This window comes from Cheilinus undulatus, linkage group 18 (genome assembly GCF_018320785.1).
Source record: "Cheilinus undulatus linkage group 18, ASM1832078v1, whole genome shotgun sequence".
Classification (NCBI taxonomy): Eukaryota; Metazoa; Chordata; class Actinopteri; order Labriformes; family Labridae; genus Cheilinus; species Cheilinus undulatus.
Window position 1 is genome coordinate 24779183 of NC_054882.1, and position 16663 is coordinate 24795845.

A 16663-nucleotide genomic window follows, 5' to 3' on the forward strand; every position below is an offset into this window, starting at 1 on the left:
CACGCGCGTTAGGGCAGTTACAAGTGGCGGTCTTTTCTTGTTAGCAGATAGACTTTTCTGTATTTTACCAAACTTGTCCTTTGACTTTTGCTAGCATATTTGCCGACTTTTACTGATATACAAATGAAATTTTAATATTTTTGTTCGTTTAACTGACTTTGTGAGGTTTTAACATGTTTCACAGCAGCACAGATGAAGTGACACCCGGCGGTGACACACAAGACTGTGGACGACCTCTCGGGGTGTCCTCGACTGACAAAAGCGGGTTGAACGAAACTACCTCGTGTGAATCTGCTTCCTCTAGTTCATCCCACCAATGTTTAGATGAAAACAGTTCGAGCTTCAGCCGTGGTCCATTACTCCCCCGGATACCCTCAGGTGATCTGATGGATAGCTTGGGTAGTTTTAGCTAACACTGGAGTCTTCACTTAATCAGGAGAGGTGGAGGGGAGTCACAATATGATTTACTGTATAGCAACTGAATTGGTACGTGTAAACGGATATTTGATAAGAGTGACATTGTAGTAACACCTGATTTTTCATAGTCAGAGGTCAGCCCCCTCACAGCTTCACGTCAGGCTGGGCAAACTCATCCATCATTGCATCCATCTCTGTCAGCACACCACTCTGCAGCCATAGAGGAACACCAAGACTCAGGAATACCCTGGGGTCACACTCTGCACGGACACCGCTGACAGATCATACTGGTACTGAAGTGTTAAAGAGTATTTAAAGTGAGAGTCAGCTTGAGTCTAATTCTGATTTCTCTGTTTTAACAGCAACAACCTCCTCCTCCGCGACCATAACCTCTGGCGCTTCTGTGATAGTGGCTGTGGTTGAAGGGCGTGGTTTGGCCCGGGGAGAGATTGGCATGGCCAGCCTCAACTTGAAATGTCCAGAACTTGTACTATCACAGTTTGCAGACACTGGAACATATGCTAAGGTAACTAGTGTATTGACTAAAGGTGAAAAACTTTTGCTTGTTAAGGTCTTTGCACACTTAGCCGATGTTTTTTCTGAGCTGATGTTTTTATATTTTCTATATATCTCATGACGAGAAGGTTAAGGTGACATGATCATGCATGCGCCATGGTGCTTTGTCATGTACTTAAAGGGGTTTTAGTGAGAAGAGCACATCTTTTCAGTTCTGTTTGTCTTGTTTAACATGGCTTTAAGCCACAATTTGGCCTTAGTCCATTATGTTCCATGGTTGAAAACCACAGAATGCAAGGATACAACATGTGTATAAAATGAAGATACAGATATCATATATTATATTGCAGATATTAGCTTTAAAGATTAAATCACCTGAAACCACACAAAGCCAATATTGTGCATTCCCAGTCTTTAATTTTTTTATTTTTTTAATCAATTAATTAATTTATTGACAGTTTTGGAAGAAAAAACTAACTCACTGTGCAAAGGCCTTTAGTTGAAGCTGCCCACTCCAAAACAAAGAATCCTCCTGTTTTATGCACATTTTCCTCCTTGAAGGTTATAACTAGGATTCATATCTCAGTGCCAATGGAAATACTGATGTCAGACACGGCCAGTGAGAAAGGAAAAGGGACAAAACTCTTCAACCTCATCACAGAAAACTTCCCGGTAACAATGTATAGACTGGAAAGAAGAAATCACAAACATGTGGTAAACTGTGAATGGACTTTTTAAATTTTTGTTATTTTAAGGTTGTATGAGAGTGTTTTACCTTTTCTTGTCAGGGAGTAGCTTTCACAGCCATCCAAAGGAAGTATTTTAATGAAAGTAAAGGACTGGAGTACATTCAGCAGCTGTGTGCTCCAGAATTTGGCACAGTCCTCATGGAAGTGCAAGCTAAGTACGTTACTGGGCATGATAACATATACACTTACCAGCCACTTTATTAGGTACACCTTGCTAGTTCTGGGTTGAACCCCCTTTTGCTTTAAGAACTGTCTTAATTCTTTGTGGCATTGTTTCAACAAGGTGTAGGAGACATTCCTCAGAGATTTTGGTCGATATTGACATGATAGTATCACACAGCTGCTGCACATTTGTCAGCTGCACACCTATAATATTAATCTCCCGTTCCACCACATCCCAAAGGTGCTCTATTGGATTGAGATCTGGTGACTGTGGAAGCCACTGGAGTACAGTGAACTCATTGTCATGTTCAAGAAACCAGCTGGAGATGATATGAGCTTTGTGACATTATCCTGCTGGAAGTAGCCATCAGAAGATGGGTACACTGTAGTCATAGTCAGCAACAATACTCAGGTAGGCTGTGGCGTTTAAACGATGTTCAGTTGGTACTAAGGGGCCCAAAGTGTGCCCAGAAAATATCCCCCATAGCTTTACACCACCAGCAGTAGCCTTAACCGTTGATACAAGGCAGGATGGATCCATGCTTTCATGTTGTTTATGCCAAATTCTGGCCCTTCCATGTGAATGTTGTAGCTTATATTGAGGCTAATCAGACCGGGCAATGGTTTTACAGTCTTTTATTGTCTGATTTTGGTGAGCCCATGCAAATTGTCACCTCAGTTTCCTGTCTTAGGTGACAGGAGTGAAACCTGGAGTATCCACAGGAGGGATCTTCTGCTGCTGTTGAGATTCAGAGTGGTTATTTGAATTACTGTTGCCAGCCTGTCCGGCACCAACAACCATGCCACATTCAGAGTCATTTAAATCCCCTTTCTTCCACGTTCTGACGCTCGGTTGGAACTTCAGCAAGTCATCTTGACCACTGCTATTTGCCTAAATGCATTGAGTTGCTGCCATGTGATTGGCTGATAAGCCATTTGTGTTAAAAAAAAAAAAAACAAGAGAACAGGTGTACCTAATAAAGTGGCCAATGATTTTAGATACATATATACTATAATGCTTTATATTTTATATGACCAAATGTCCTGATTTGTTCAGGTATTATTGTTTAGCAGCTGCTGCTGCTTTGCTGAAATATTTAGAGTTCATTCAGAACTCTGTGTATGCATCCAAATCCCTCAAAGTGAGCTTTACAGGGAGTGAACAGACAGCAATGATAGACTCAGCTTCTGCCTCTAACTTAGAGTTGGTGGTCAACAATCGAGATCGAAGGTAAACAGTAGTGGTATTGTTACATTATGCACTGTGCTTGTTTAGTAAAATTGGTGTTGAGTATGTTGTTTATCTATGTATAGGAGTGAACATAGCCTTTTAGGGGTACTTAATCACACAAAAACACCGGGTGGTGCCAGAAGGTTGCGCTCAAATATCCTAGAACCTCTAGTTGATGTGGACACCATAAACATCCGCTTGGACTCCATACAGGAGCTGCTGCAGGATGAGGAGCTCTTCTATGGCCTCAAGAATGGTAAGAATTAAGCTTAAAACTACACATCAAGTATAAAGATAGGTGCATGAAGCAGTATTTTAACATTTGTCCTCCTTCATTCCTTAGCTATTGGTCATTTCCTTGACATCGACCAGCTGCTCTCTGTTCTCATCCAAATCCCGAAGCAGGAAACAGTATGTACAGTATTTACATTGTATAACAATCCCATCACAAAGGAATGTGTAATGTTAAAATGCTCAACTTAACAAAAATTCTTCATGGGATTTTCTGCACCTTTCAGTGACACTGCTGTGCTTTTACAGGTGCAGGTTGCTGAGGCCAAAATTACACACGTTATTCAGTTAAAGCACACGTTGGATCTGGTGCCAGGGTTAAGGGTCTGTGTCATTTTGAATGCATGAAATTTAAAAAGATCCATCCCAAAGTCATAGGTAGAATAAGAAAAAATATGCATCTTGTATGGACTTACCTTTAAAAATATAACACTCTATGAACAGATGGTGTTGAAGAATTGCAACACAGCTCTGCTTAAAGCATACAGCTCCTCTCTGGAAGACAACAGGTACTGAACCCATGTCTGACGTCAGTGTACTATTATCCAATGTCTAAAGACTTACCCTGCGGTGTAAATTTGTGTCCGCTTTAGGTTTGACATGATCCTGGAGCAGATCAAGACAGTAGTAAATGATGACACTGCCTATCTGAAGGGGAGCCTGAACATGCGCACCCAGAAATGTTATGCTGTCCGCCCCAACATTAATGAGTTCCTTGACATTGCCCGCAGAGCTTACACTGAGATTGTGGATGACATTGCAGGTGTTTATTCTAGCTGCTTTACTGTATTACACTGTTCCTTTCTTTAGCTTGTCTTCCATTAAAAATGAATAGTACCATGTTGCACAGGGATAGTGAGCCAGATGGGTGAGAAATATGGATGGCCGATGCGTACCAGCTTCAGCACAACTCGAGGTTTCTACATCCAGATGAAGCTTGAAGGAGTGATGTTGCCAGAAGGGAAACTCCCTGCAGAGTTTATCAAGGTAGAGTCCACTCAAGAGGCTGCTAACAGCCTATGTAATAACAGTCAAAGGAAAACTCACCATCAGTCATAAATAAGACAGCTCACCTGTGGACTATAACAATTGAATCATTTAATGAACATAAAGAGTAGGCTTGTTTATCCACCATTTCAGGTCACCAAGCACAAGAACAACTATGGCTTCACCACTGCAGACCTGATGAAAATGAATGACCGCTGTGATGAGGCCCTGAGGGAGATCTTTCACATGTCATATGTGTGAGGAGATCATCATCTTTTACTCGCAAACATGCAGAGCAATCAGTTATAGGCACTCATTTAAACTGTTCGAGGTACTGATGTTTTTTTTTTTTGGGGGGGGGGGGTATTCTGTAAGTGAAACTTCCACAACTATTCTAGATTTATCGCACATTAAATATTTCTTTTTATTGTCTTAATCTTGATGGTTATGGCCTACTCCCCAAGAAAATCAGTAATCCTCAATCTTGAATTATTAAAAACAAAACACCGACCTAAAAAGGATTTATTATACAGAAATGTTGACCTGGATAATTGTGCTCATTTATGCACACAGTACTTGGTTTGAGCTCCTTTTGCAAAAATTACTGCATCAGTGCTACATGGCACTGATGCAGTTCCATGTAGCACTGATGCAGTAATTTGTGCTACATCAGTGCTACATGGCATTGAGCCAGTCAAGCTGCTGGGGTGTTATGAAGCCCAGGTTGCTCTGAGCCTTCAGCTCGTCTATATTGTGGAATCTGATGTCTCATCTTATCTTGATATTTCCCCAGAGATCATCTTTGGGGTTCAGGTCAGACCAGCTGGCAGACCAATCAAGCACAGTAACACCATGGTCAGCAAACCAGTTTCTGGTAGTTTTGGCTTCACTGTGGGCTGTGCTAAGTCCTGATGGAAAAAAAAGAAATCAGTGTCTCAAGAAGCTTCTCAGTAGATTGAAACATGAATTACTCTAAAATCTCTTTATAGCAGCTGACAGTGTTGACTCTGGACTTGCTAAATCACAGTGGACCAACAGCAGCAGATGACATGCGCACCTCAAACCACTTCTGACTGTGGAAACTGAAAACACTGGACTTCAAGCACCTTGATTCTGTGCCTCCCTGATCTCCCAGAATTTGGGACCTTGATTTCCAAGTGAAATGCAAGATTGACTTTCATCTGAAAACAGATGAGCGAAGGCCCAGTTATTTTTTCTACTCAGCCCAAGTGTGACGCTGATGACGGTGTCTGTGGTGCAGGAGTGGCTCGATGCAGGGACTAGGACATTTGTAGTCCATTTCCTGGACACACTTCTATGTGTGGTTGCTCTTAATCCCCTGTCTCCAGCCTCAGTTTACTCCTTCTGAAGCTCCTCTAAGTTCTTGAAACTGCTTTGCTTGACAATCCTCTAAAGGCTGAGCTCATCCCTGTTGCTTGTGCACATATATAATACTTTTAAATACTGTTTTTTTCATGTGCTGTTAGTATAAATCATCAAGATTAAAACAAAAAAAGCCAAAATGTTATACACTTTGTGTCTGGTAAAGCTATGTTGACTTTTTTATGATATTTGATTTTTTTTAGATGCTCTTGTGTGATGTATTAACTGTCTTATCTGTCAGATTATCCCTTGAGTTGGCTTTTGGTTCTCTTTTTATCCACTAGAGAGTGCTATTTGCTTTATTTTACATTCTTCCAGTGTTTTGCTCCTGCATCATCTAATTTGTCTCCACACAGGGTGATATGTCAGCTGCTGAGCACCATTCACCAACACATCCACTGTCTGTACAAGCTCTCTGATGCTGTATCCATGCTGGACATGCTGCTGTCACTGGCCAATTCATGCACCATCTCAGACTACGGTAACCATGACCCACTGTTCCAGCCCAGACTCGGTCACATTAATCTTCAGATATACTGATATTGTCTGAATGGGTGTTGTAAGCACACGAGGAAGCACCCAGTCATCATCACACATGGTGACAGCGAGGAAGTGCTCCTCTGATCTGACCGCGGTTGTTTTTTTGTGGGTCGCTGGCAGCACCATCCACAACCACGTGGGCTATGAGCGCTGCCCCTCAGCTGTCTGAATGTGTAGCTCCATATACATGTGCTGAGTGCCTGCCCCGTTCCATCCCCGCCAGCATGTACTCAGATTACCCTTGTTACATAAGCGTGCACTGGTGCGCTGTATTTACAGAGACAAGTCTCCCCAGCAGAGGAGCTAACTGGCTGTAACCACGGCTGCACACACCTCTCTCATAAATCCATTTTATCATTTTGCGACACACCTTTCCATTTACCGATAGCTCATGATTACTTAAGAAATTACAAGGAAGGATATTATATAGATCAGAGTTTTAGTTTTTAATGAATGTAAACAAAAAAGAAAAAAAATACCAACAAACATGCATTTCTTTTGAGATTTTCTTTTTCATCCTATGTCCACTAGTACGTCCAGAGTTCACAGACACTCTCGCCATCAAGCAGGGACGTCACCCTATACTGGAGCGAATAGTGGGACAGCAGCCCGTGGCAAACAATAGCTACATTTCCGAGGGCAGCAACTTTGTCATCATCACTGGGCCCAACATGAGCGGCAAATCCACCTACCTCAAACAGGTGGCACTGTGTCAGATCATGGCTCAGATAGGTTAGCAGTAAAACTTTCAGCCTCACACATTGCTGTGCTTTGATTTGCTTTCATTTTTGATTTTTTGATTCTGATTCCAGGCTCTTTTGTCCCTGCTGAGTATGCTTCTTTCCGAGTTGCTGATCAGATTTTCACCAGGATTGGTGTTGATGATGATTTTGAAACTAATTGTTCCACCTTCATGTTGGAGATGAAGGAGGTTTGTTTTATTTTTACAGTTTGATTACAATTTGAAGACAATTAAACAATAATTGACTGCATGTGTCCTCCCTAAAGATCTCCTACATAATTCACAATGCAAGTGACCAGTCCCTGATCATCATAGATGAGTTGGGGAGAGGCACCAGTGCTGAGGAGGGCATTGGAATCTGTCACTCAGTCTGCGAGTTCCTCCTTAGCCTCAAGGTAGAATGTGCACGTTTACCGTTCCACACTGCCGCCAGAACCAGACTGATCAGATTCTTTCCCTAATTTTCTGCATTAACTTTCTATTGTCTGCCTTGGTGCACCTGTTAATGACAAACACAAGTGATAACCATTGCCTTTGTCTTTAAGGTGTATTGTTTCCCTACCGTTTGCAGGCGTTCACCCTCTTTGCCACCCATTTTCTTGAGCTGTGCCAACTAGAGTCTCTATATCCCAATGTTGAGAACCAGCACATGGAGGTTCAGCACATGCGCAGTGTTGACACAGACACGGAGCGTGTGGTTTATACGTATATGCTGAATCGAGGATGCTCTGATGAAAGACACTATGGTAGAGCCAGTGAAATCTAAGTGTGATGCTGTGGAGATTTGGCAGGGACATGATTACAAAAGTTTTTTCATTCTTTAGGTCTAAGAGCTGCAGAAATGACTGCGCTTCCTTCAGACATAATCCAGAAGGCCATGACAATTGCCTCCAAAGTCAGCCAGCAGCTTTTGGTATGACTGAACGAGATCAAATTTACTTTTACCACCTGTATTTGTAGGCTCTTTCATTCATATGTACAGGGGAGTTTTGCTGCTATTTTTGCATTTATGTAACAATTGAACAAGAGTTCTTCAGTCATGACAGATTATTAATCCTAGCACATATCAGACAACATCCAGATAAAGAGAAAAGACCCATGGTGTTATGTTTTATCGCTCTAGGCCAAACATCAGAATGATCCAGAAACACAGAGGCAGAGAGCTGTGTACCACCTGGCAACCCGCCTCCTGCAGACTGCCAGAAACTCCAGACTGGACCCAGACAGCTTGCGTATGTATCTGAAGGGCCTGAAGAAGCAGTTTGAGGCAGAGCTGCAGGCAGCGTCTACTGACATAGAGGAGGAATGACTGACTCAGCTTTAAAGAAGGGAGGGGCAGTGGTACACTGAGAAGATGAGGAGATCAGAGCCTGATGGTCATTGATAGTTTTACCATTGCACTATTGTTATTTATTAATTAAAATATATATAAAAAGTGAACTGATGCGATAGAGAAGTGAAAAAATTAAAGTATACATTATTTAGTCTTACTTAAATTCCTGTTTCATGGGTGTGTTATACATAGAAAGTATATGTGTTAATTTTGGAAGTACATACCTGCCAGCACTCCCGTTTTACCTGGGTTTCTGCCGTGTTTTTGGGCTATCTGTTGCCCACCCCGTGACCTGGCAACACGCAACCTGATTCAAGGGGTGAGACAGACGAAATAAGAGCTGCATGAAGGGCCGAGGTAGCAGAAAATATGAGGAGAGGTTTTTTACCACAGAGAGCCCTCCTACAGTATTTAAATTACAGTGACTCGATTTATTACTTAGAGCATTTGAGTACAGTAAATAGATTTAGAATTAGTATGGTAAGTAGATTAATTAGTGCAAATATGCATATGAGGCGAGGCTTTTTACCACAGTGATTTAAGTTACAGTTGATATATTAATAAGTACAACTGTGTATGTAAGGTGAGGCTTTTACCACAGTGAACTTTCTTATGGTATTTGAGATACCGTAAAGCAGCAAGAGAGTGCAGGATATTTTACATCAGCAGGGCTAACAGTAACTCAGAGACTGTTGAGAGGTCATCAAAGTAATGTGACTTTTTATAGGTCATCAGAGTAACTGTTGATGACACTAATGTTAAAATTCATGTGGGAGGCAAAAACCAGTCATTAAGCTGATATTTAAATGAAATATGTCCAATTTTTTATTTCTTTTTTCTTCAAAAAACACAATTTCATGACAAATATGTGAATAAAATACATCTAAACACAGGAAACAACGTTTTAAACCTCAATATTTTCTAGGGGAGAATACCTCCCCGACCCCCACTTCCAGAGTAATGTCAAAATTTACACTAAATTTGAAGGCTGAAACTAAACCTTTATTTGTGTGACTCAACGTGTAAGAAGGAACACGTGTGGTATCTAGCCACATCTCCTGGCACCCCTTTAATACCCTCTAAACAAATAAATCGCCCGTTGTTGAAACCCAAATTTTGGCAGGTATGTCGTGTGAAGTATCGCATTAATATGTGGGGAGACGGGTGTTCTAAAATGATTTTAAAATGAAAAGAAATGCTGTCGCTTTTCTAAATTCAACAGATATCCAGCACCTCCCCATAGAAGTATTCAAGTACTTTCTGTACTCATGTGTTATGGACTTGGGGGAAGTGCGATGACCACTCCTCTCTTTTCGCGTCTTATGTTCGTTCGCTTTGTTCACTTAGTCTGTCTCAAGTGGGCGGGTTGCATTTTGCATCTCTTTATATGTTAACGGCTCGCGACGGCATACCGTGGTTATAAAAACGAGCCTTCCTTAGCAGCTTGACTATGACCCGCCCCCGCGAACCAGAAACCGGAGATAGTCTGACGGATAGCGCAGAAGAAAGGCAGGCTGGAGCTGCCCCGGGAAGTCAGGAGTCTGCCAGAGTCAACGCAGAACAACGCCATTTCACCACTTGCTAAGGGAACAGAAAACTGAAGCCACAGGTAAGATGTTTTTGGTAATATTGCGTTTGTTTCCCCGTCAAAACGCCTCTTGCCCCAGTAGAAGCGCGGCTAAGCTCTTTACCCAGGCCTGGGAACGGCCCTCAGGACTTGAGCGGCAGACTGAAGCAGCAGACCGGGTCAGAGATTTCAGGAGAGAGGGAGGCTGGGTCAGCAGCGAGCGAGGCCCAAGGGGCAGACGTCCACGCCTCCCGGTGGGCTGAGTGTTAGTAAAAGAGACACAAACTTAGCATTTCAGTCTTTCTAGTCGCCTAGGACTTCCTCTGTATTAATAATTGGATTGACCGGCTAACGTTAGGACCTGGCTCGCATTAGTCAGCTAGCGTTAGCTCGCTCATTCATAGTGCTGACGAACTTGAGTAGCTAGCTTCAAGCCTTTTCCTGACTGCTTTAACTATATCAGCAACTACTTGTAGCAATGTCCAGGCCATCGTGGATCCCCCTTCACTAATTTTTGCTATAAAAAATCAGGAAACAGTGTATAGCTAGGCATGCTGGCTAGCTATATGTCGGCGTGTGTGCCCCCTCTTCCTCATACTTCTTCATCGTTTAATTTCTCTCCATTATGAGGCATGATGTAGCTAGCTGGGCTAACCTAGCAAGACTGTCAATGCTGGATCACGTTAAAAATTTCATTAATGTACGGACAGCTGCCATTACGTATGTAGGTTTGGTAGTGTGCACAAGGCCCACGATTAGACATGACCTAGCATGCTGGGACATTTGGTACTCAACCACAGTGATCTACCCTTGTATAATGATGAGGATGTGGCAAATGGATGTCAGACTATCTCTAAGACGAGACAAGGTGTTGTAACTTACTTCTGGGACTTCAATTGATCGCCACTTTTTGTTGGCAACATCACCACGTCAGCATTAAGGTGGTGACTGGAGACATGACGATGCACATCTGTCACACAGTGTCCTGATGGCTTCAGGTTGTATCTTTCTATTTACACATACTTAAGTGTCAACTTGTTGGCCTCATTGCAATTTTTATAAAGATTGATCACCTATCATTGAGTGTTCTAGATTATTCTATACAATATAAATTATTCCTCCATGTCACAGACTGAACAGGAAGAGCAGGACATTCCCAAGGACTTGAACCTGTTTGTTAATGTTCTTCAAGGTGGCCCACATTGTACTTTGGCACTTAATGTTTAGTTTATGACCACTGATTATGGTGAATTATCACATTGGGATCCGTACTGCTTAACCACTCAGTCAAAAATATACTGCCATGCATACTACTCTGACCTAGATTGCTTTTACTACCTGTTCAGTTAAACTTTTTAGTAGTAGAAGTTAAAGTTCAATCATCAGATACTGGTTGGAGAAAGGGATAGATTGACAGACAGTAGCCCTTTAAATCTCTAAAGTTGTGTAGTAATGTGTTGTAGTTAAATGCTATTATAGTTACTGTGACAAACATTGTTTTAAGTTGCATTAACAAAAAGGGATATTGGATTTTTGGCCAATATCTGATATGCTAATATTTACAAATTAATTTTAGTCAATGCTGAGATTTAAATGTTGTTGAAACCTTAAGTTTTAGTCCTTAAAACATTCTTTAAAGTGTGAGGAATTATGATGAATAAAGATAAAGACTTCAGCTGTCAGCTGCAGTCTGTTGGTCCAGCCTAAAACTCCAAAATATCGGCAGAAATTTTCATATTTGTCAAGACGATATTGAACTTTTTAAGCTAATGCAAATAGTACCTCAAGTTATGAAGGAACAGGGAGAGGTGAACATGGTCTGTCACTCTGCCTTGCACTTATGCTATCCTAATCTAGAAAAATTCTGGTTACTTCCTTGTTTTAAATGACTAGGACTGGGTTTAAAAAATCGATTCTCCAATTCAGATTGATTCTCATTTTTTAAATTACGATATCGATTCATTCAAATCCAGAAATTGATCTATATATATAGGCTTGCTACATTTCCTGATGGCTCCTTGTGCGACCGTTCTCGGACTCCTGTCTCTCACGCAGCTTGAAAATTGACCTCTAAAAGCCTTTAGCCTCAGACTCAAGGTTTTTAATCATACATTCATTTTACATCGGATATCTAGTTGGGATTAATAATACAGGCTGGATATGCATATGCAAGATGCGCTTCATGGATGTAAAATATTAGGTCAATACTGCTAGTTTGGGGTCATTTTTTATGCAGACCTTGGTATTTTTAATGTGTCTGATTAAACAGTCTTTGTTATATTTCCACATTTTGTTCTGTGAAAATCTGTTTAATGTTAAAGCAAAACAGGTTTTTAACTAAAACATCCCTACAATGAATTGAATCAGGACCTTGAATCGATTCAGGCAATCAATGACAATACCCAGCCCTATAAATGACACTAAAGCCTATGTTTAAACTACTAGAGAAACTTTATTTAAATGGCTCTCAGTTTCCTGAAACCGTTGGCCTGCTTTCAGTTCTCAGACGCATTCGATTTAGAGTGCAGCATGGCCTGCTTTTCAAGTACTGTCTGAGCTGCTCTTTGGGCCCTGATAGATATCAGGAGTCCCCTCTCTCTCCAGTCCTGCCAAATCAAGAGGCCCGGCCAGCCAAGTGGCCAGATTCCGGGGAGCCAACAGCCCGAGAGGGCTTTGTCCTCCTGGCTCATTTTGATGCTGGGACAAGGCTCAGGCTGCACAAGGAAACGTATGCTACCTTCCACTGTGTGTAAGGCCTGGAAGTGAAAGAAAGAAGGAAAGCAAGCAGGCTTCAAACTTTGACACCACCTACTCCACCCATACCTAAGAGGCCAAGAGGCAATGTTACACTAGGAGTTATTTCACAGCTTGATTTTTTTCTGACATGGGAGTTTCCCTGAAGCATGAAATGAATGCATAAAAAAGAATTTCCTGAATTGGTAGCTGAACACTGAAATGAAAGCTTTGTTTGCCCATGCTGTTTAGGTGTAGTACATTCTGTACTAAAGCTTCTAATGTCTTTTCTGTTGATTTATGAAATTGAAAAAGTGGTCTATCAAGTTCATAACAGGGTTAGGGACCACAGACTTACTGACAGACTGTGCATGCTGCTATTAGCTGTAGTAGAGGCCTTCTGTGTTGATATGTCACTTTGTATTTGTCTTCTAACGAGGTCACAGATTAGATAACTATCCAGCAGACGAGATGAGATGGACAAACTCTAATCAGAGCTCATATTTTAGAAGCATGGCTTGGGTTTTGACTCTGCTGAGTTTGCTTTTCAAACCAGCAGCTATTTCAGATTTCAGCAGCATATTTTTAAAGTGTTTGCCCCCAGCTGTAGCTTATCGAGTATGAAAGAATGCTCGCTCTTTGACACAGATGCCATATAAGCAGCTCAGAGGAAATGAAGTGGAGAGATATTAAAGGTAGACCACAAACATTTACAATCGAATCGTAAGATCAGCCACTCAGAATAGCATCCCTCAACACTACCTTATAAATGTGTCATCAAAACCTCTTAAAGAACGTTCAGAAAAGATTATATAGTGGGTTAAATGCTCAGAGGAAAACCTTCAAAGACTTATTAAAGAAATAAGAAAATAAACAGGCTTGAAACATTTGTGTTTTCTAAGATGTAATGAAACAGGGTCAACATTATTACACTATAGCGCTAAGCCTTCCAGTCCTCAGGAAGGCCTACAGTGGCAAGTTATTCTTAAATGTATTATCATGGGTAATCTGCTTAATCCAAATTACTAAAGAGGTCTGCTCTACGACTCCGACTCCCACGCTATATCACTGCCACAGATCTTAAGAATAGGATGCGATTGTGCTGCACGCCAGGTCATATACTGTCTGTCGTCCTGAAAATGCTGCTTTTATTTTATAATCACAGCTAAAGATAATAAGGCTGCTGTCTTTTGTGACACTTGCATAACTGATTGGCAAATGTAGCGTGCAATAAAGAGTAAAGTCAGCTAGTTTTAACTGCAGGAAACATGCTGCAAGAGAAAGTGTTTAATTAAAAAAAACATGCTATAAATAAGCAAATCAGAGGAAAATTAGGAAATCATAGGCTGTGTTGGATCAGTGGATTAATCAGATTACTTGGCTGAGAAGTGGCATTAATTAATATTCATATGTGTAAAATGCATGAGTAACTGTTGCTATGACAAATAAACCCAGTGCATCCCTCACCATCATGCAGGCATTTTATCAGTGTCCTTTACGCCAAGAAATGACACTTATTCCGGAAGCTGGTTTGGATTAAATGAGAATGAATTAGCACTGATTTATTTGCATTGATCATCCACAGTTCACAGACTCTGTAGCCTTAAAAAAAACACATATTGGCACATATTAAAAATGATGAAGCCCCAGGTGAGGACCTCCTGACTCTTGTTAACTTATCCTGCAATTAAAGAAGAACCTCCTCTCTTGACTTGAAGCAGGCAGAGGCCAAACTGCAGCTGCAGCAGCCCTTTTGGCGGGTCACACTTGCATGTGGGTATATTTTTGCCTCTTGCAAATCCATCCTAACATGAGTCGAGAACACCACCAAGTCGTCCTTGTGGGGGCTGAAGGAGGGAAGTGACTAAATGAGACAGTGAGCCATCTTCTTTTTAGCAGAGTTGTTCTTGACCTATTTTGTCCCCTTTAAAGCCTTCATGAGGGAAGCTGATGGCTTTAATTGTCCTTTAATAACTTTGTTCTGTCCGGCTAATACCAAGCAGATATTTAAGTAAAATTCTTTATGAAATATAAGAAACCATGTGTTTGAGGGGAAAAGCAGACCTTTCTAACTATATAGCACACATTTTAAGTTAATTCTGATATAAGGTTGTCATATTTGTGTGATACTTTTTGATTTTGCATGCGTAAAATGATACAATTCCCATTATTTTTACTGATTGAAAAATTAAGTGGCTTAAAAAACATATATAGATTATTATTTTATTTATTATATCATTATTATTTTATTATTTATTTATTTTACCAAAACTGATGAGAGAAAGAGAGAGATAACAGTGATCTTAAATATTCAACAAGTAGCTAATGTTACAATTGCTGACAATCTGAGAGCATTTGAAAATAAAATAGCACTAATACATTGGCAACTGATATATGTATATGGTGTCTTGTGTTACACTGTGTGTAAGATTTTGTATATTTGGGTAAGTATAAGCAAAAAAATCAATATTGTGCACAGTATGGGCTGCAGCCGTTCTTCATAACTTCCAACATATCCTTGTTTGAATGCAAGTTATAACTTCCAACAGAGTTTATCCTCTATTGACATTTAAGGCTGCAGTTCTCAAGTGGTGGGTCGGGACCCAAAAGTGGGTAGCTGAGCCATTTTCAGAGAGTTGTGGATGTGTTCTAGAAAAATCTTACGATATGCTTTTAATTTAAAGGATAGATCTCCATGTCTTCTTTTCATCACATTTTTTTGTCTCTGTCAAGTCCGAACTGCACAGTTTTTTAGTTAAAAACAGAAGGTTGTGATTGGAAAAATTCAGAAATGTGGATCACGTCTTGTTACTGAGGAAGGGTGGGACCAGTTAAGAATCACTGTTTTAAGGGGTTGCTCCAGCTTTCATAATTTCAACACAGGTTTAAGTTCTAAATGAAATCTTGCATCTTCTTCCTAGTAAGAGTTAAGCCTTCTGTAAATTATGGTTGTCTTAATAGATTGATTTTTCTATAGGGATGCATGATATTACTGGCATGATATTTGTATCCTCAGATATAAATGTAAAAAGTTAAACATTGGTATCTGCAGTTATGAGAATTTCTGCTGATGTATCAGGTGTAAATATTGGCAGAAAAAGCATACACACTTTAAAGAAAATTTCAGTTTGAGTCACAAGAAATTCAACAATTCTAAAACATAGACCAGGGTGTACATCTGCGTTAGTTATCTTGATGCCAAAACATAATTGAAATAGGCTATAACACGGCAACTTATTTAGTATTGCTTGATACTAATTTTAACTTCAGAAAAAAATTCTACATTGCTTGATAACACTTAGTTAAATAGATTGTTCAATCGATCAGTTACATAAAATGTTAAGTAAACTTGATCATTTCTTCAATTAAGAGAAGTGGAGTGAGTTTCTTAGTAAAAAGCTTTCAGATGTGTTACAGCGTCCATCTGGCAGAAGTACCACATTACACTCAGGTGTGTCCGTATTAGCAGATATTAGCTAAAAAAGTGAGTTATCAGTATTGGCAAACATTTAGATTTCTGCTGATACTTACAACCAATATTTTTGCTATAAAAGTGCCTATACTGGCTGTATGAAGCAATAGCTATAGCAATAGCTGGCGTTTTAGGCTGGATCATCATCTTCTTTCTTTACCCCCTGTTTTGTTTCTACAAGCTAATTTTATGTGTCCCACTATGGAAGTCCCATTTTTCCAACTGTTGTTACATTTTTCATTGGCTAACCTGTAGTATTTGGCCATGTTTTTTTTTCTCCACCGCATCTGTAGTATTTTCTTGTGTCCTGCTGGGGATTTGATTGTGTCACTGACCCTGGGGCTCTGTTTCGGTTACAAGGACATTGTGAGTCCACAATGTCTCTGTTTGCTGCCTCCTTTGCCTGTGCAAAGTTGAGTGCCTTTTCTTGGAATTTCCCCTTGTGGGACTAATAAAAGGAATATCGTAAACACCAGTCCGTCCTCCAACAGCAGCCTCTGCTGTATCTTGTCTTCATTCATGCTACAGATCAAAGTTACA

At 40.5% G+C, this 16663-nt stretch overlaps 2 protein-coding genes across 6 annotated transcripts in view; both read left to right on the plus strand.

Annotated features, from left to right (window-relative positions):
- The first annotated feature begins 31 nt into the window (after window positions 1-31).
- Window positions 32-8458, plus strand: msh4 (mutS homolog 4). Its single transcript, XM_041813073.1, has 19 exons — window positions 32-378; window positions 546-707; window positions 780-943; window positions 1495-1605; window positions 1722-1837; window positions 3159-3331; window positions 3419-3486; window positions 3616-3690; window positions 3811-3875; window positions 3960-4129; window positions 4217-4353; window positions 4507-4610; window positions 6093-6217; window positions 6808-7008; window positions 7089-7207; window positions 7285-7413; window positions 7590-7764; window positions 7843-7931; window positions 8142-8458. The coding sequence occupies exons 1-19, from the start codon at window positions 174-176 to the stop codon at window positions 8325-8327; spliced, it is 2574 nt and encodes an 857-aa protein (XP_041669007.1). The 5' UTR covers window positions 32-173; the 3' UTR covers window positions 8328-8458.
- A 1379-nt stretch (window positions 8459-9837) lies between these two features.
- The window catches only part of ktn1 (kinectin 1), a 33095-nt gene continuing 26269 nt past the window's right edge, over window positions 9838-16663 (plus strand). For all 5 annotated transcript variants that reach the window (XM_041812395.1, XM_041812399.1, XM_041812400.1 and 2 more), the window contains exon 1: window positions 9838-9960. The gene's annotated coding sequence lies outside the window, so the exon portion shown is untranslated. The remainder of the gene's footprint in view (window positions 9961-16663) is intronic.

Coding starts and splice junctions, on each gene's coding strand:
- msh4 (XM_041813073.1), top strand. CDS start 174: ATGTTTCACAGCAGCACAGATGAAGTGACACCCGGCGGTGACACACAA. Junction 3,876..3,959: donor TCCTCTCTGGAAGACAACAG/GTACTGAACCCA, acceptor TGTCCGCTTTAG/GTTTGACATGATCCTGGAGC. Junction 7,765..7,842: donor CTCTGATGAAAGACACTATG/GTAGAGCCAGTG, acceptor TTCATTCTTTAG/GTCTAAGAGCTGCAGAAATG.